The 21,348-nt window shown below is 37.6% G+C and overlaps 1 protein-coding gene and 1 long non-coding RNA gene across 6 annotated transcripts in view; both read right to left on the reverse strand.

The window, feature by feature from the left end:
• NOL4 (nucleolar protein 4) overlaps positions 1-21,348 on the reverse strand; it is a 190,314-nt gene that overhangs the window by 61,731 nt on the left and 107,235 nt on the right. For all 5 annotated transcript variants that reach the window (XM_032124476.1, XM_032124471.1, XM_032124492.1 and 2 more), the window contains one exon: positions 17,595-17,878. In XM_032124476.1, the coding sequence (XP_031980367.1) occupies positions 17,595-17,878 (284 nt within the window). The remainder of the gene's footprint in view (positions 1-17,594; positions 17,879-21,348) is intronic.
• On the reverse strand, positions 7,915-17,588 carry LOC116451296. Its single transcript, XR_004243167.1, has 2 exons — positions 9,576-17,588; positions 7,915-9,095 (listed from the first exon to the last, which is right to left on the reverse strand). It is a non-coding gene; the product is annotated as an uncharacterized LOC116451296 (long non-coding RNA).

The raw sequence follows: 21,348 nt of genomic DNA on the forward strand, positions 1-21,348 counted from the left end.
CAGGGATTAATTTTAAAAACTGAAAGGCAAGAATAACTTTAGTAAAAGTTCCCCCTCCCTAGTGTGTACCTCTAGTAGGGCTCTATTTGGAAACAAGGATGTGTTCATGTGTGGCATAGGATGCTAATAGCTTTGTTTTCCATTATTAAAAAGTAACACCACACAAGCAGTCCGAGCACTCAGAAACTGTTTTTTTCTGGCAAATATGACCTCTTTGGCTTTGTCAAGCAATTTTGCAACTCCAATTCTAGTGTTTTTAAATGAATGTGATGATATGGGTTCAAGCTACTGAATTTTTCTGTGTAATATATGCCTTCAACAGTGCTGTAAGAAACAAACAAAATACAGAGACATGACTCATGCTGGCAGTCACAGCTTACCTCTGTGAATCCTGTAAAGGAGCAGCTTAAATATCTGCTCACTGATTCCTACACAGAGATATCCAGTATATTATATTTAAACCAGTTTATCTTCAAAAACTAGAACTGAAGAAACCTGACATCCTAAAGATGTATGTCCTAGATCCCCAAGTCTCACCAGCCTGCCTTCTCCATTTCACTCCACATCTCTCTCACATCTTAGAGGGCAGGAGTTTGTGGCTTGTTGAGGGTTGGGAGATCATTCTTTGCACAAGCAGTATCTGCTTCTCAATAGTCTAAGTCCCTTATGAAAGCAGTAACCGGAGTCTTTCTACTTGAGCCAAATGCAAATTTTCACTGCTCATAGCAACTCACCATTGTCAAGATTACTACCTTGTAAAATTAGTTTCAAAGGTTATTCAGGGACAGAAAAACTGACAGAGCATAAAACACCTCATTTGGAAAAAAAACAAGACAACATATAGCAACAAACACATTTTCACGTTGATAGAATAAACTGCACCATATGGGTAGCAAAACAGTACTTTTTCTGTATAAAACTTCCCTGGCAGCCAAGATTTTAAAAAACATTTTTTACCTGGGACGTAAGTAAAACAGGAACAGTCTGGCATAAAATGTCTAAATAACACTTTACATCTAAATGTATTTTTATGGAAAGCTATATTTTGAAAAGATCTAACAAACACCTTGCAAATTATGGCTCTAGGTAGAATGAATTTCAAAGTGATGTGTGGGAGTTATCCATACAGACAAGAATCCCGTATTTATTAGCCACTTCCATAGCATTATGTGCTATAATACACTATTAATTTTCTGGATATATGTACAAGTGGCATTGTTAAGAAGTTCAAAGTAGTGAACAAGTTTGGGAGATGATTTTTTTTTTTTATTTATTTAATATAATTTAACCTCAGAGCTTGACTAAAGGCAGAAAATATAAATTGATGATTATACAAAATGTCTTAAAAGCATAAAATCACTTTCACAAAAAACTTTTGAAAAGATAATGTTCTTTAAAGGATTCAACTTTCCAAGTAGCTGCTTCTATTTAATAAACCTATGAAACTAATAGGTTAACTAATGTAAGAACAGAATGTCTGGGCACAGACATATTTCTTTTAATGCACTGCCTTCCAAGGCCCTGTTCTAAGACATGGGTGACAAATGGACCATCCTGTAGTTTTTAATTGCTAATAAATTCTGCATTACATGCTTAATCAAAGTTCCCCTTGAGTTTTAGGACAATCCCAGCTGTTATTAAAACTGCAAAACCCCAGGTTTATAAACTGAAATTAAAAAGTTTTACTATTTACCATTCAGCCTTTCAAAAGTCATGGGGAAAGATACACAGCCTATCATAGGACCCAACTTTAAGCTTTCTGCCTTATGTTTTCCAGAGATCATGTTCCACAGGATTTAAATAATTGAAGCTATGGGAACACTATTTACACGTTAACTTTGCACACCAAAAATGGTTGGTCCTTCACTTGATCTGATCACTGAAAACTGCACTGCCCTCAATTAACTAATTCAAGGTAAGATGTTGTCTGCTTTTTTTCCAGGTAGGATGAAAGGCTTTGGGGTAGGATTAGTGAGGCACATTAATTTTTGAAATTAAATCCTGTCCTTTTGCTTGCCCGTATCTGCCTTTCCACCAAAGTAAAAAGAAAACATCTCTACTTTGTAAGATACTCAGCTGGGGCCTGAGCACAGCCCATGGAAATTTGCCCTTGCAGAGTAAATACAAGTCCTTCCATGTGAGATAGGAATGGGCTCTGAGGTTAACATTTCATTTTGTACCAATGCCACTTAAAATGCTCTTACACTTTCTGTCATTAATCCATTCCCTCATCAGGACCTTGCGTGCACTATTGCACTTTATTTTTTCTGGCCACCTCTCCTGAGACCTCCACCTCCTTGCCCCTTCCCAGGAACCCCACCAAAGCTGAGCTATAGCAGGAGCAAATGGAGGCCAAGGATGCTCCTGGCTTGCTCCCTGCCCCTCCTGCACTGAGCTGTGACCTTTACACCCCCTCCTGCTTGTCTGCTGGTCATTGGGACCTGCTACTGCCAGCAGTTCTGCACTGCCATTTGCTACATCAAGTCTCCATAACCTTTTACTGGTTTTTTCCTCAGTTTCAGAATTTTTCCTCCCTTTCATACTTTATCAAAGGTAAAGCAATGACCTGTAATGCATGCTTACAAGATCAGATAGGAAATACCTTCTATTCTTGCCAATCTCACCACTTGTTCTAGTCAATAAATTGTCTTTCTGAGTGGTTTGGGGTTTGTTTTTTTCTGAAATGAACAATTACAAGAAAAGGTCATTGAACTGAGGCAGTGGTAACATAAAACTCAGACCATGAACTGAATTTTGAACAGGCAGCTTTTCTGACTCCTCTATTAGCTGTTGCCTTCATACACTGTAGGAGAGGTAACAGAGGAAACTTCTGCTTCTGGCAGAAGTGTAAGGAGAGATATTGAAATTCATGAGATCATCTGTTGTGATAATCCTGTAAAAAGAGAAGATCACCATACAGAGTGGATCCACTTTTTGAGTTTAATTCTCTCAATAAGTAATTATGAAGCAAATCACAATAGAGTTGATTTGGATTAACTTGTAAGGGTGATTAAGCAGCAGTTCACACCACCACAGGAGATATGGGGTAATAATATTAAGTCATTTGTGCCAATTAAGAGGAACAGGCAGATGAAGTGAGGGCCTAAAATGGCTTCATGGCAGTGAAAATGTCATGTCCTGATGACAAAGTCCTTTCAAAGAAGAAGGAAGGAAGAAGGAGACTATTGCACACCGTGCCTCTGAGCTGCAGCAGAAGGACTTTGCAGAGCACTACAAGAGTTAGAGCACTAGCAGGTGTTCATTTTGGCCCTCACCTCTGTATATTCCTTGCTATTTGAAGTAAAGACGCTCCTAATTTTTAAATCTATGTTCCAGTTAACACTTGCCCAGAACACAGTGAACGGCAAACACTGTGCCCAGCTGCTGTAACACCAGTAATTGTATGTAAGTTACTGCAGGATCTCTTGGTGTCCACATGGCTTTGATGGGTGCAGCGTATGAGTTTTAGAAAGTGAGGCTGCTGGAAAAAGGGTTTTTAATTTGAAGGTGTGTGTATAAAAGCACACTATCAAAAGCACCTGCCAGAAACACATGGAAAGTACAAAGACCTATTAAGCAGGACATGAATTTGGCAACCAGGAGAGCATTCAGCCAAGCAAGCTTTATGAAATAAAGCATTGTGAAAAAAAGATTGTATGGTAAGAAGCAACATTTAAGGAGGAAGTGAAACAACTTGCTTTATACAGGTACACAGATGCACAGGTATACTCAAATTTTGTACATAAATTGAAAACCCAGATTTGAAGTCCAATGCTTCAGTGATTTGAACTATTATTTTGACTGTTTTTCATAATTAAAAAGAAAAAACCCAACTGCTAAATAGCTACAGACAATTACTCTAACACTTCTACAGCCTCATCCCCCTGCAGTTCTCTCAGTTTGGGCTACATACTCAATACTTAGTTCAATCAACAGATTAATGGCTGTATCCATTTCAACTCTGCAAGGCCAGATTCATGTTCTGAGACACATTTAGAGACGTTCAGAGGCTAAATGTTTGCCTTTTATCCTGAGGAATATAAAAGAAACCACAGCATTAATGCAGGTGGAATTAACTGCACTTTGTACCAAAGTACTCCAAACTTACTCAAGTGTCAAGAGAAGAGCCTACATGGATGTGCAAGACAGCCTGAAATGGAACAAGAGGATGAGATAAAGGGCAACTGAGCCCCATTGCTGTCTTAGGATGGACTAGGAGCACTGTACAGTACTGGCAAGGGTCACACAAGGCCAGTGTGAGAAACACATCCTTCCAGCGAGGTTATGTTGGGCACAGATTACCCTGGGGTCCCTACAAGGGTACAAAATGCCAACTCTGTGCAACTGAATGCCTTCTGCTACCTAAAGCCAGGATGAACTGCCACAGCTGCCAACTTCTGTATTATGTATATGCACTCTACCAGGAAGCTGTATGACTAAGGAAAGCATTTGACTTTAGGGCAATTAAGGTTTAATCACACAAATACTAACAATGTAGTCCACAGGCTCTCTTGTGCATACGTAAACATGTTCTTATGATGGGGCCTGGAAAGATTCATCAAGACCATCAGTGAACCAGCAAAGCCCAAGTGAAAAAAAACTGTTTTGAACTTTTGCTATGCTAATAAAACCAGAGGAAACTTTCCAATTGCTATTCAGTATGAGTTGACTCTGCCTCTTTACCTTAACTGAACAGTAATGTCTGGAGATATGAATTCGTACTGTGATTCATATTCAGCTATAACACACAGGAAACAAATGGCTTCTCCAGCTTTTCTGGAGAAATTGATTGATTTGCTTAGGGAAAGTCAAGGAATTATGACATGCCTGTATTTACTAATCAGTAGACAGTGGTAGAACATGCTTGCCTCACAGGACCAATGTAATGTTAAGCTGATTTATTTTTATTGATGTTTTCAGAATCCCAAGTGTGCTATGTAAATCCAAATAATTAAGATATAGGAAACTCTGGCAATTAAAATATTGATGAAGGTATAAACAACTTATTCATGTTGTATAAAGTTATTATGCAGAATTATCTTCTTAGAAACAGAATAACCTAAAAAACTTGTAACACCTATATGAATTATAGATGTTAAATTACAAACATAAAAATTAACACCACAGTATCATATACATTTCAAGGACAAAACTTTCAACAAGGAAAAAAATAGTAAAAAGTGGAGCAAAAGTTTTGAAGATGCTGCACAACTGACACTGCCTACATTACATGGAGAGAAAAGTTCTACTGTCTCACAATTAACAGTAGACTTACACAGTCTATTTTTTTAAATTTGCTGTTTGACATAAATAGCCCTAGATATAAGCTCTAGGTACTGTAAACATTATTATAAAGTAAGCATTAAATATAATCAAAATCTAAACATAGGAATGGAGAAACAGGCTAAAAGCAAAGAAGCACACTTCCTGCCAATTTTATATTAAAAAAAGAAGAAGAATGAAGATAAAGAATTATCTCCACAGAGCTCAGATATAGTCTTAAAAACTACTTACCTCTTATACTAAATAGAATGGTCTTTAATTGGCACAGCGAGTGTAGTAAAAATAAATATTGTCCTAGGGTTTATATCCCAAACCAGATGTATGCAGGGCTAAGTACTTAAGGCTATGAAATACAGACATTTAGGCCAGGTTTCTCAAAAGCTTAGGCCAGGCAACTGGCAGTCTGAGATGCTAAAAGCCTTTTCGGCTCTTTAAGCATTCAAGATGCTTCTACTGATTCACAGAACCATGGAACATGACCACTCAGCTCTTGAACAGAAGGGAATCGTTGTCACCATTTTCCTAAATGACACAAGCATGACACGTATACTTTCAGATTCGTTAGTACATATATTTATAAAAAGAACACCTACCTTACATAGACATTTTTGTGTAATGATTAACTAGTTTCATATGAGCGGTTTGTTACTGCCATTGTAAAAATGTTTTATCTCGATTCCAACCTAACCTTAAAAAAAAGTTTCATCTGCTGAGTCTTTTAATAACTTTGCCTTCCAAACAGACAACAATCTATTAACTGGCAATAACCACTGGGATCTGTGAGGAAGTCATGGCTGCTTTATCTCTAACAAGGTAATTCCCTCTTTATGCAGCAAATTTTTCAGCTCCTCAGTGTTTTGTCACTCATTCAGATCCGTTAGGAATTCCAATATCTTTTTACAGTATTACATAAACCTGTATATTACGTGTTTCCTGAAGGCAGGATGGACACTTAATTGAATGTACAGAGGTGGATTTTAAAAAGCTTCTAATGAACCATAGAGAAGTATCAATCTTGTGAGACAGTTCTCTTTAAGGCGTAACTGACACAAGCAGCACAACATGCCTATATCTCATTCCTTCATGCCTCCATCTCTCAGCTGAGCCAAGAGGGTGTGAGGTGGCACACATGCCACAGACTCATCTGACTTCTTTTCCACTAAACACAGCTATTCTTGCTAAGCAACACACTGGGGGAAACAGGAGTTTTCAAAACCTTTATTTTAGTCATTTAATACAGCTTTTGAAACAGGTCCAGTCCCACGGGGTTCCATCTGCAAAAGATTTTTTAAGAGCATATGACTAACTGTAACAAAGTGAGAAAAAGATAAATTCATTCAGAGGGGGTCCAAAAAACCATATATCACTGATTCAGTAATAGGGCCCAAAGAAAATCCACGTATCCTTTTGAGAGCCAATACTCAGCTCACGCTATAATGTGGACTGAGGACAGGCCATAAGGGGGCCGTTCATGGTAACCCTAAGGAAATCAACTCACCTTTCCCTGTTTTTCACGCAGATGCTTCTATTAATCCTGAGACAGTGCGGCCCAGGAGCTCCATGGTAGAAGGTACAGGGCAGAAATTCTGAATAGCTCTGCAAGGGATCTTCCTGATGGAGTCAGACAATTCCCAAATGCCATGGGAAACACAAGAGGAGGAAACACATTACTTCATGACCTCTACCAAAATATAAAATGGAGTCAGAAGCAAGATACAAGATTTCATCCCAATATTAATTAAAACACACATGAAAGACAATCACACTCTTGTCTGCTAGAGCACCTGTACACAAAGGTTAGGTTTGTATCATTGCAGGTGCCTTAACAACATGAGCTCTTTGTATGCTCCTGATTCATCTGTATGATTCCATCAACTTTGGTTCATGGCCCCTTCATATGACTGTTCTCATCAGACAAAGGGATAATATACAAATATATATATGTATATATAAAGTGTGTGTGTATGCATGTATATGAAGAGAACAGCATGTATCATTTCCCATCAGGTCTGGGGGTAGCTCATGGCATATTGATGATGACAAGAGTTGGAAAACACAGACTGAATCGGTGTGAAGGGACACTGAGAACGACAGTCTGACCAAAGCAGCTAATGAGAAGAAGCATCTATATGGGAAATATTCAGTTGTACCACGCCAAGATCCAAGCAACAGCTGCAGTATTTCATAGAAACACTGTGAGCTCCAAGAAGCAGCAGCTTGGAGAAAACTCTAGAGATGCATATGGAATTCATCCAGTATTAAATGTGCATAGCATGCCACACTTACATGGATGAAATGGAAATTCACATCAGTTACAGACCCCTACCTTTGGCTGTATATTTTTATACTCTTTCATCAGTTCCCAGTGAAACACAAATGTTGACTGTTTACACAGCTCTCAAATACCGGTTTCCAGGATCTTTTACTGATTGTGCAAGAATACCATTCTGTAATATTCATAGCAGTCAGTGGCTTATTCCTTACCATGCATTTTGTAAAATTGTTTGATGGCTGTCTTTTGACTGTGTTTAACATAAGAAACATTTCACAGCTTTCAATGCCTACCTACACCACTGTCCCCTCCCTGCCTCAATAACTAATGTAGATGCCGCTTTTTTAATTGTTTCTTTGAAGTATTCAAAATCAGTGACTGTTAGAGATGAAATACAAAGCAGGACGTTTTGATGAAACATATGGCAGACAAAACCTCAAGCAGACTGATAGGGATTATTGGCAGTTGTTCTTTTTCACTCCCCATTCTGCAGGGAATAAGATACTGCTAGAGACCATCTGGGAAATCCATCTAGCAAATCCCTTGTTGTTGTAGGGATCTAGGACATCAACCATGATTCCAGTTCCTCACTGTTTTCTGTGGCATATTACAGCTGCACCACTGTTGTTTTCTATAAGGCTGAAAGATATTAATCAGAACTTCGTGGACATTGTGAATTGAACTCTTGCATATCCTCTTGGAGTAAAAGTCTATTATCTAGGTTACCCTTTACAGAGGACTAGACTCAGTAATTAAAGTTAATTCCTCACAGTCCTTTTTTCTGGTAAGTAATACTGTTATCTGTATCTATCCTTTTGTTCCTAAAAACCAAAATTTAAGAAAGGTCTTCCCATGAGCCTTTGGAAGCAAATGGAGGAGAACAGATGAGAATTAACCAGAAAAGCTGAAGCAGCAAAAGGAAGTTAAAAGGCAAGCAACAAAAGGAAAGATGAAAGAGAACAAAATAATTAAATAGTTTTAAAGTTGAATTCTACTTCTCTTTCCCCTCTTTCCTCTATTAAAAAAATTGACCTATTCACTTTTCTCACGTCACCCAGCAAATCCAGCTGTATGAATAAGTAAGTATCCAAAAAAAGCATTCAGGGTTCTAATGTAATTAATTATTCCCAGCAATTGCTATGGAGAGCACACAAAAGCACAGCTTGAAGGTGTATCAACTATTCAGCAAGACATTTGACTACTGGCATTCATTCATTCAAAAAAAAAAAGATTAGAAACTGAGATATCTGTAAGACAACTAATAAAAAACGTGTTTATTTTAAAAACTCATCAATATATTGTTATAAATGTCATTAAAGAAGAAAAACCTTTGACTTCTTTTCTCTCTTTCCTCAGGACTTGTCTTGGCATATAGAAAATAATTCAATACCAGAAAGAAAAAAATTAGGAGTAACATTCATGATTATCAACTTCTTGAATAACAATATAGTTTTGAAGGAGTGTAATGTGTAGAAAGGAGCCAATTATGAAGCCATTCATCACAGATTAGTTTTGAGGATCAGCTTTTCAACCTCAGCATCTGAAAAATAAAAAAAATGACAGTTCATTAACTGTAAATAATATTAAGACTAAACACAATCACAGTAGGTAGCAATTATTGCTGCCCCATTATATCTTGCTCAATTTACCATCAAATAGTGTTTAATCTTCCAAGAGCAAGATTTGCTCTCAGTCTTTTTCTAGGTGGCAGAGGAGCTGCATATGTGATAACAGAAGAAGAAAAAGGTGCAGCAAATCATTTAATGTGGTAGGGCTTCAACAAAAATTCAATTTCCTTCCTAATGGGGAAAAATACCCCAACAAACCACAACAAAAAAGACCTCAAAAATAAGAGTTAGGGATTGTAATAAGGTCCAGCCTTGAAGGTGTCTATCAGGAACAAATCTATGCTGAAGTGAACAAGAATTTGTCTGAGAGGTACAGACATGTTCCCAGACTCATGAGTTTTAAAACGTTCTTGGTTGTAAACAGGGAGGGAAGTAGTGATTTCAGACCTTACCTCACTGATTGCAGAGGCACTTGATAGCTTTCTGAACAGATGTCCAGCCACTAAAATCAAGTTGGAGAAAGTCCTGCATCTCCTTCACGTACAAGTGCTTCATTTTCGATATGAGTGACCAAAGACTCCAAACATAAAAGTAAATGAGGATAGACAGCTGGATCTGTGAGCAACACACATGCAATCTGGAATCAAGAGCACCACTTTCTGATACTTGACCAATGTGCACTTCCTCCTTTTAAAAAAAACTTCTGAGAAAATTTATAAAAGGTCACATCAAAACTTATTCTCTTCCACGCCAGTTTTACATTAGCTGGGATTTCATACATATATGGAATCAGATTGTATTCCCCATTTTGGGTATGTAAATCTGGAGTAGCATCATCAACTTCCATTTAATTGACCTGGAGTTACATTATTGTTGTGAATGCCCTGCAGGAAATGAATTTCACTTTCAAAAGCTTTAAGTGAACATGAAAACCTGCTACTAAATGTACTTCCAATGGGAATAATTAGACACAGAACTGATGGTACTGTAGACAAAGGATTTTGATGAATGTGACTGTTAGAGAATGCTACAGAATTCATATCTTCTGACAAACACAACACTGAGTTTTTTTCATGCAGCTGTAGTGGCAATAAAAACATGCTCTGAAAAACATTGATCTATTTAGCCATTTTTTATGGGTAACCCCCAAAATCAGAAGATTCAAGTCTGGAAAAAACAGACTATAAAACCATAGTTGTTACACTTGAGCAGTGCTTAAATAGTGCTTATTAAACCAATAAACTAACATCAAATTTTTTTTGGTACCACGGAGCTTCTCAGTGGCCTCTAACAACTTCCCTACGAAAGAGCAGCAAAAAAGAACACCTTTTTTCTTCACAGAACAAACATGCTTTATCCAAACAACATATAAACTGACTTTCGGGGCCAGAAAACTGTGATTTTTCTCAGCTTGCTTGTTTTCTAAAAGTAGGGAAGAGTAAAATCAAGGTGTCAGATAAAATGGTAAAATAAAACATAAAGGACTCAGACTTCATGACAGCAACTTCTGAAATGCCTATTCATGAAGCAGCAATTCGTTGGGTAAGAGAGAAAAACAGGGTAATTTGCAGGTGAGTGGGCAGGAAAAAATTAGAAAGTCACAAAACTGCTTGCATACACTTTTTTTCTCCTTTCATTAATGTTCTCCATGAATAGGAGAAGAGAATAGGTTTATCCTCTTCTATTGTAGTGTATCTATCTCCTGAGAAGAGAAAAGCACTGACATGCCTGTTACCTTTGCACAAACTTGAGCATAGCAGAGAAAGATACATACCTCAACAGAACACTTGAGCCTGCCTTCACACACCAAAGATGTGAGATGCAAGACAAAAGATGTAGCCCTTTATCACCTACACACAATGGTGGCAGGGGTGGATTCTGCCTTCAGTTCATTTCTTTTATCATTTTTACTTTTAAATCTCAGTACAAACTATTTCCATGGATTTAGTGTAAAGCAGCAATGATGGAACCCATCGGGTAACAACTAAGGCAAAGCTGGAAGATGTCACCATCCTCATCTCAGTGCTGAGGCTGGAATGATGAGAGCAGACTGGACCCTTGTGGAGCTGCAGACTCATTCTGTGCTGGTATCTCATTGCTCCAGAGTGTTTCTAATGCTGGCTTTGCCTTCTGCCCCACTCCTGTTGTTGTTTGCTCAAAATCTAGTATGCCACTAATTGTAGTGACATGTCCTGCCTAAACCTTTCACCGGACTCTGCTTCACTCCTCTTAAGTTATTAATGACAGTAGCAAACAGTATTTCAGCTAAGTCTCTTCCTAGTCCTAACAATTAAGCCATAAAATAAGGCTGTCAGACCCCTGGACTGCAGACTCTTAAGATACTTCCATAAAGAAAACAGCAATCAGTAAAATACGGCATTGCTTGAACACTTTCTATCTGACCATGGAAATGAAATAAAATATACCAGTTAGAACAAACAAAACCAAAAAGTCTAATTTCTTCTTATGCCATATCTAGGTAGTGAGATCCAACTTCAAGCAAGGGATACAATGAAAAGTTCTGTGGAGAGATGAGTTGGAATCAAAAGCTCCTTTCTGACAGGCTAAACTCGCAATCCCGATTAATTATCTTAACTTGGGCATTTAGCAAAATAAACTGGATGGGCAAAAGGTTATTCTCTTTGTATGAAAAAAGCCAACATGCAGAGTTTAATGGTACCCTCAAAAGAAGAGGAGACGCTTTTATCTTACCCTTTCCACCTTCCCTCCTGCTTAGAACTGAGGTAACCATATCATGTAAGTATCACATGGCAATGCTCCCATTCAGCTGAAACCTGTCTATTCCAGTTGAATATAAATAATCAATGATGATGGAAGAAAAAAAAATTGAGTTATTAAGTAAAAAAAAAGAAAGAAAAAAACAAAAACAACATCTCCAACACTGTTCTAAATAACATGCAAATTCCCAAAGTCTGCATTTTAACTCCTGCTTCACATAGATGCACACCTGTTTCACATTTCATTAATAATTTTTTTAAAATAAATTACTTCCTAAGTTTCTCAATAGGCTCTCTGTGAAAGTCCACTGCAATTCCTAAGGATTCAATTTGCTTTAGAAAAGGTCATATGCTCCCTTATTTTCTGACCATGGCCATTCCCCCAAAACCTGCAGACAGAAACACAGGCAGATGGGAACTAGACAGGCAGTGACTCCCCATGCCTCAGAAACACAATGTCAGATGTGATGATATTCCCTGGATATAAAGAATGACCTTCCACCTTTTGCTAAAATACAATCATATCTTTTAAAAGGAAAGAGAGTGTGGAAGAAATACATTGAGACTCTACCTTGCTCCTTGTAGATGGTGTCCACCTGTGGCTAAATTCATGTGCACTTTTGGAAACCAGTTGGATTCACCAGCAGATGACAACAGGCTTATCTGTATAATTGTACACACAGGTCAGGCTGCTTGGACAGTCATGCCTGGTTTCCCTTGGTAATGATGAGCTCCAGCAAAACAGATGTTACAAGATTCTACAGCTGGACTAACCACTGAACATGACTAAATTTTAACTGGAGTATTGTGCAGGAACTTCAAACTTCACCCAGGACCTCATATATGCTCTGGCTTTCAGATGCCATACAAGGTTAAAGCTTTTAAATGCCTTCTTGGAGTGGGGCTGGTGTGAAAAGCAGACAGCGTGCCAGGCTAACCTGCCATAGTGTAGATACACCCATTACAACACTGTTTGAAGTTGCAATTGCTGGAAGCAAGCAGCCCCTGGCAGTGGCCCATGACAATAACAGTGTTCTTTACATCAGGCTGTAGAAAAAAGCTTGTGAAACACTTCAAAAGCCCAGCATTAAAGAAGAGACAGAAGGATTTTAGTTTTAGATACTACATGAAAGCTCTGCCTTGTGGTGAACAACTGTAACTGTAATGACACACACATTAGAATGTAATATTATAATTAAAGGTCGTGGTATGCAGCAATCATTATTTATTGTTCTCTCCTTTAAAACTATGCTTTACTTTTCAGACTTAGGGGAAAAATTTCTTATCTTGTGCAGTTCTTCAAGCAGCCAATTACACACTTGAGCTAAACATAATGCATGTTAACTTAGCCTACCATACATCCACAGGGACTCAAGGTGTCCAACTTTCTATCAGAAATTTCATCTGGTAGAAAGAAAGAAAACCAACTGTTTACAATTGGTAGGTATCTGGACAAAATGGGCATGTGTGTTGTTCTTGTCACCTCATTTTAAGGCATCTCCTAGGCATTTATGATCAGTAGCACATGTTTCTATCTGGGAAATTCCAAAGAGAAGTTTTTACATATTAGGAGTGCCCCTTGCAATACAGATAGAAGGTATTATTTATTAATCCAGGTAAAATAGTGGCACAATGTAAGTATGACTGGCGAGTTCAAAAGCCTGTTTTCCCATACTGTATTACAATAACTTTGTTATCCAAATGCAGAAAAGACAAAATCATTTAAAAGGAGCAGGCTTGCTATATTTAATGAAATAAATAATGAAGAAGATATAAAGCTATATAATAACTTTTAAAAATAAAATATATGGTCCAGGAAGTAGCAACAACAAAAGAATCAGCAATAAAAAATCTCAATGCTACAGAGACTTCACCATGGTCACACAAAAACCCATCAGGCTCACACATAATTAACAATCTAAAATAATTTATATATGCACTTAGCTATCTGAATTCATAGAACACATTTGAAGAGCATTTGCTGATGAATACTTTCTAAGTCTTTTGTAGTACAAAGACCCAGCCCAGTCAACGTAAACTTATGTACATATTTTTGCAGCTATGCAAAATTTCAGACTTCAGTTTAGCCCTAAATGGTTGTAGAAATTTCTGCTGCTGTGAACATCTAGGTCTTACTGGAGGATCTGGCCCCTCATATAAGCTTAATAAAAGCATACATATAAAGCCTATATATATATATACACATATATATACATATACACATATATGTACTTAACACTATGAAAACTCATTTTGTCCTTGCACAACATTTTTTCAGTGAATAGTATAACATTTTGATCAGATTTTAAGATTGTTACAACTTGGTAACTCCCTCCACTGCACTCAGCTCATGGTCTTTTTGTACAAAGAAGAGATTACCACACATTCTCACTGCCTGGAACTGAGAATTCAAAGTAACACTGTCCACTGAAATGTCATACTTCTTTAAAGAGTGCTACTAACACCAGTTTTAAAAGCCATATTCTGAAGTAGCTGAACTGAGCGATCTTTAAATAATATACTCTAGGTGTTCACAGGGTTATCTAATCCCCAGTTATTTACCAGAGTCTTTTCAGGCAAGAAAACTTGATTTCTTATTAAAAAACCCAAACCCTATATTTCTTACAAATCACTAATTACGTCCTCTGTGTCCATAAGGGAGGCCTGCTTTTAGTAAAATTTTAAGTATGCCTGTTTTGACATCCAAGATTTTTGCAGAATGATACCACTATTTAGCAAACTTTCCCTATAGCATAAGCATAGAATTGCTTCAAATAGGTATAGACAAGATGAATATTCTAAAAATTTAACTTCCACAAAGAAGTAACCATTTTCAAAAAAGATTTCCCTATTAGCTGTCATATTTTCAAAGACAATATGATGGAAAACCTACCATTTTTATCTCAACAGTTTCTTCTGATCATAATTCTGCAGCACATACAAAATTATCTATCAGAACATGTCAGCCAAGAGATCTTCTTATCTCCATTCCTTTGCCTTTGAGTTTCACAGTCTTGACTGTCCCAAGAAAATAACATCTTGTGCAGGTTAAATGGGACATTGTAGAAGTTGGAGGAAGCATAATGTATTTCTTCCTCTGATACTAGCCCAATAATTGAAATACATTTCCCCTCACTTAGAAAGCAGATATTTTCTTCAGTAGCTCATCTTACAAATCTCTAACAAATTTTGTTTATCCCAGGATTGTGTTCTTCCTGAAGTCTTTATATTTAATAATCTTTACTGCATATCTAATTAATTGTATACTTAAATGAACTCTAAACACCAACATGAGTTTCACTAGGACAAAAAGAGGAGAAAAATCTCCATATTGTTGGCAATATAGAGTGGGCAGGATGACAGCGAGTGTGAAAGAATGTATTGATGTGGGGGATGATTGTGGCCTCTTAAAATTTGCAAAGAATGAGATGGCTTGGATTGTCATCTCAATTCATTATAGATTTTTAACACTTTTCGATAAATTTTTTTTGCATCTGAGTTGGAACTGATTCAAATTGGAAATTGAACATTAGGCTGTGTTCTCATCTTAGCTATAAATGAGTTTCACGTTAAGACTCCTCCCTATCTTTGCCAAGCTTATTTGTGTATTTGCAAGACTGATGGCAAAAGCAACAACCTACCTCAGGCAAAAGAGCCTGTGTGTCTGTCAGTATTTGGGTGACAGGCTTATAAAAGGTTCATTAGAACAATCTGCCCCGGAGCAAAAGAAGATACTGTTCATATCAGCCGATCTGGGACTCAGTGTGCAAGCCAAAGTACTGAGTACATCCAGCTCTGGGGTGCATACACAGGCTGAGACTACAGCTAGTCAGAACGCTTTCCATAAAATGCAAGGTTGTGAGAAAAAAATGTATTCCATACAGATAAACGGTTTTTCATAAAGATTTTATGGAGAAGGTGTTAGGATACATGATTTGCTAAATGGCTTTGAGAAAGACTAACAATCTCCCATTTAGTCTCCCTTTGTTCTACCCACTAAAACTTAGACACTTAAGTTACAAAAACATTACAAGTTTTTATTTTTACTCCACAGGCAATGAAGATAGGAGATAAAACCTTAGCATAATTAAATGTTGTTCTCTAGATAGCAGTCATGTACAATCCCTTTCTAAGTATGCCTAAGGATTTTAACACTCCTGTTTCAAAGCACTGTAAAAAAATGTGCCCATTCAAAGTATATCTATTTTGTCAGGCTACTGAAAGCTAGTGACTAGCATTAAGAGTCTTTGGATCCAGGACTCACATCCTATTATTGCTGCTGTAAAAGTGGTAAGCCAGTTGGTCATCAGATAAAAAAAATAAAAGGAACCTGTGACCAGTAAGCTCAATGAGTAAATTCTATGACATATGCCATTTCTTCACCCTCCCTACTGTAGGCGCTCATGAAAAACACCATCCTAGGAATCTAGCTAACTTAATCTATAGGATCTGTCTTTATCTACAAAACAACACCCTTGCTTCTCCTTACCCACGTAATAGAAACCACAGCGAAAAGCCCTCAGGGGATTACAGCTTCTTAAAGCAAACTTGTCAGTTTTAATTCAGGTTAGGTGCCTGCATAACACAATCATGAAGAAACCAAATCACTTCCTTTCAGATGTTGATAATTCACTGGTAGGAATTTTCTTGGGCATACACACTTAACATTCATACGGATTCATTCTTGTCCAAGTTTTGGTGGGAAACAGCTCCTTTTCTTCCTAGTAGCTGGTACAGTGCTGTGTTTTGGATTAGGTGTGAGAATAATACTGACATCATACTGATGTTTTAGTTGATGCTAAGCAGTGCTCAGTAAATGATTTTTCGATTTCCCAGGCTCTGCTGGAGAGCAGGTGTGCAAATGGCTGGAAGGGAGCAAGGCCAGAACAGCTGACCCAAACTGGCCAAAGGGATATTCCACACAACACAGCATCATGTCCAGTGAATAAACTGGGGGAAGCTAGCCAGAAACTGTCAATCACTGCTCAGACACTGACTGGGCACTGGTCAGTGGGTGGTGAGCAACTGCATCACTTGTGTTTCTTGGATTTTATTCCTCTTTCTCTTTTTGTTGTCTCCTTTTTCATTAGAATTATCATTAGTAGTAGTAGTAATAGTAGTAGTAGTAATATACTTTATTTCAATTATTAAACTGTTCCTGTCTCAACCCATAGGTTTTACCTTTCTTCCATTCTCCTCCTGTGCCCACCAGGGCAGGGAGGGGAGTGAGCAAGTGGCTGGGAGGTACTTAGTGGCCAGCTGGGTTTAAACCACGACAATTCTATAGATACACAAAAGATGTGATGAGATGGCCATCTGTAAATATACATATATATATGTGTGTCTCCATATCTATACATATATATATGTATCATGTTATATACATACTTTAATTTTTTTTCAAATCAGTAATGTTGACAGTTCTCAATAAATAGATTGATAAAGTTCATGTCTGATGGAGAACTACACCATTTTTTCCTGCGTGTCAGCACAATATATTTGCCTGTACATATGTATTCACCCGCGTACATCCATATACCCTTAATGTATGTATGCATCATATATGTGTAACAGAGCATACAAATCTACGTATGGCATTTAAGTAATGATCTGACAAACATTAGACACATTGCATTAAGTGCTTAGCTGGGAATAACCTTTAGTTTGGCCTCACAAATCTTTTTCTTTTCTGAACTACATGTTTCATATCTGGACCATGTGGAAGCATCTTACCTTGCTTCCATTTTCTCTTGCCTCCCGTTCCATCTTGAGATCAGAAATTAGGAGAGTCTTGTATTTGTTCTTTCCATTACTGCTGTGATCATCTAGTCTGTATTCTGAAGTCAGCTGAGCAGAGAGGGGACTGTCACTCAGGTTCAGAGGCTGCTCATCCTGCTCCAGATTTGTTTTGCCATTACTGTTGGTTTCTGCCATCTCCCTGCAGTGTGTTCCCCCTGAAGCATTGGAACTGTGTCCCACGGTCTCATTGCCATTAAAACTCTCTGCGGCTGAATCATCTATTAAAAAATATATATTTTCAGTCACATGCCACATAATCATCTCTGTCCAGTTCAAACATAATTTATACATTCACAATGTTTTTTCAAAACAGAATGAAAACTGTTAAAATTACTAGCACCAGTACATTTCTGCAAAAAGTGCACACACACTCCTCCACATTTTCAAGTAAAACTTTAAGTAAATCCATAAAATACTAGCAAGTTAAGGGAAATTATCTGGGCTGACACTTTAGTATCACTGTGTACATAAAAGATAATCACAAAGGATTTTTAAGGACAAAGTGATAAAGTCTGCCTTGATCAATCTGTCTGTCCATATGCCTATGGATCTATTTAGATTCTTATACCACGCTCATCAGTGCAGTATTACATATTTCTGAAATCAACAGAGGTGCACGTGGTACTGAGAGAATCTGAATCTCAAGTTTTTAGTGTGCAGAACAGCACATGTCATATCCATAAACATCCTCTTGCAGAGATACAATGTAAATACATCTGATGTGTTCACTGCTGCCAGTGGAGATTATACTGGAAGAGCTGACTCCAGAAAAAAAGATCCTCTCTTCATTTTGTTAGGTGCCCATTCACTTTGTTCATTCATGTCATAACATGCTTAAAAATACTGATAAATAGTGGATTAAATTATAAACCTGAAAGCTCCATCTAAAAACTCTGGATGTGTCATTGCTACCCTTAAGATTTTACAGCTGGATTGCATGATTAATCTGTGTCTTCACATACTTATGGATTTGTGTATTCTGCCCTTGTCAGCACTGGAATGTGCCACCTGTGCTACCACTCAGCCCTTCTTTGATTCCAAACAATCTTTTGGCCAACAGGCTACCTAGTAAAACATTTTATCTTTCAAAGGATTAAATGGCAGCAGAATTTGGCACTCAATTTCATTACTTCTTGTTCTCTAAAGCACTTCTTTTTTGGCAAATTACACGGTTTTGCTAATGGTGCAAACACCTGCCCAGGGCTCTACAAGCCTTCTTTTATTGCAGACTATGAATCTGGAAACAAAACCAGGGAGTCAGTAGTCAGGAATGCATTCAGATTGAAACTGGAGATACAGGATGAGATGCACCTTAATATATTAGCACCTTAATATACCCTCTTTTTTGGGCCCTTCTAAACAACTTCCATGGAAAAGAAGCAAACACATTTATACACATGAGGAATTAAAAAAAAATCAGGACACGTCCTTTAACAGATGTGCTCAGAAATACTCATACTTTAACTCATGATTAATCAAATTGTTGACTCACCATCATTATTACAGTAAAAAACAACTATTCACTTCTCTCAGATCAGATTTTTAAATGAGGAGAATACTGAATAAACAGGTAGGGATCTAATTCAATTAAATACTTAGAAAGCCATAGACAAGCTATCATACATCATTGCCTTACTTGCTGCACTCAAACAACATTTTTATGCCATAAATATATACAGGACTGGGCATGCACTACAAACATTTTTTTTAAATTGCTTTGTTTTGTAAACCTGTAAGAAAATCTCATTTCAACAACAATAAAAATTAAGAGTCATAATTTAAATAATTTTACTTAAAGAACAATGTTTTTGTTCTAAAACAGCTGTATAATTAATGGCTGCAATAAAAAAATAAAACTATGCTTTGGCATGTATTTCTTTTACATTACCTTTTGCACATACAAATGTATATAAAATAAAAGACATAACATTCATAGAATAAGGCTCTTAAATGTATACCCCAGCCAAACTTGCAACAGAACAATGCTGCTTGAGGATTTCAGCTATGTAAGTGCATAAAAAGAGCAGGATTTATCCTTAATAAACCTTCTATCATGCCCTGAGACTTATGTCTTCAAGGCCATAACACATAAAAAGGCTAAAATTCTAAACACACTTTCAGAAATAAATAAGCTGTTTTACTGTTCCAAAATAGAAAATGGAATTCTAATATGGGTTCTTCATTTTTTTTAAAGAAAATAGCCACATTTCCAACTTATTTTAAAAGCTGTGAGATAACAGAAAGAAATCCAGATTTTTTTAACAGAGGAACACTTTGGTTACTGCTGATTTGTATTTAGGACTGTTAACAGATAATTGGCTTCTTGATTAGCAGTTTAAAAAGTGAGAGTTAGTTTCAGATTAATTTAATCAATTACTGAATGGGTCACTGAGTAAGGGATGCTCTTCCCTTTGAAGGGCTCAGAAAATTCCCTACAGTTGGCAACAAAGAGAGAAACAGGTGAGTAACCAGAAGATACAAAAAACCACCTAAAATGTGTGGGCACTGCCTACCCAGCAGCACGTAAGTCTGATCCCTCAGGACCTTCTGTGTGCTGGCACTCAAGTGTCCCAGCTCACACAGTGCAGAGGAACCACTACCAGGACACAGACGGCTAAATGGGAATGGTGAGAGCTGTGCTAAGAGCTAGATCCAGGAACAGCCAATTCTCAAGCACAGCTGTTAGTTTTGCCTAGCAATAATGCTTTTATTTCTTTTTTTGTTGCCCTGTATGACATATGGTTGACAACTGAATCTTACAAATGTGTGAGAATGTCACAATGCAGAAGAAAAAAACATGACCATTGAAAAGAATTCCTGTGCTGAGTAAATGTGATCAAGCACTATAATACTCTGAAACAATAAAAAAGTTTTTACAAGATTTTTGCTTTTCTTAGCAAATGCTTAGTTACTTGATGGCAAATCTCAGTTTCCACTATAAAGTCAAATATCTGTTTTTACAGTCATTTAACCTTGCTTGTTAGAAATGGGAACTTGTTTGTCAGGATAATGGTTGGGAGAATGGCTATATTGGGTATGGTATAAATCACACTTTTGTCAAGTAAACAGAGTATGTAGTTCCATAAAAGAGACGAAGAAAAAACAGAAAGTGGTATAGCAATAGTTTCTTACAGATGTCACCAAGGTAACTAGATTACAAGGTTTAGTACCTTCCTCATCCCTGGGCAGCTGTCTATTTTTGCTAAGAAGAAGGCTACTTTAAAGCAAGAGTTTCTCAGGCATCAGAAACACAGCGCACATTAGGAATGACTGGGTTTGGGGAAAAAGGCAGGAAGTTCTCGCCCAGGATAGGAAAGCAATGTTCATCCTTGGATATGGGAACAACCTCCTGACCACTCCTGCGCCTGCAGGGACTGCAAGCACTCATGGCCATCACATGGATGCCAAGGGGAAAGAACAGATCCATGGAGACCTGTCTCTCAGACCATGTTCCCCAGTGGTGACAGCCTCTGCTGGGGGCAGGAGGTGAGACCTCACCTCCTTACTGTGTCTGGTGCACCTAAACTGGAGACAGTATCAGGAGCAGCAGTTTGCTCGCAGTTTTCTCACCTTTATATATCACAGCACCTCAGCAACAATGAACTGCTGATGCCAAAAGCCTCTTCTTTTACCAAGTATTTTTTTTCCCCTCCACCCAGCAGAGGCACGGTGGCTTGGGGAGAGCTCA

This window comes from Corvus moneduloides, chromosome 1 (genome assembly GCF_009650955.1).
Source record: "Corvus moneduloides isolate bCorMon1 chromosome 1, bCorMon1.pri, whole genome shotgun sequence".
NCBI lineage: Eukaryota > Metazoa > Chordata > Aves > Passeriformes > Corvidae > Corvus > Corvus moneduloides.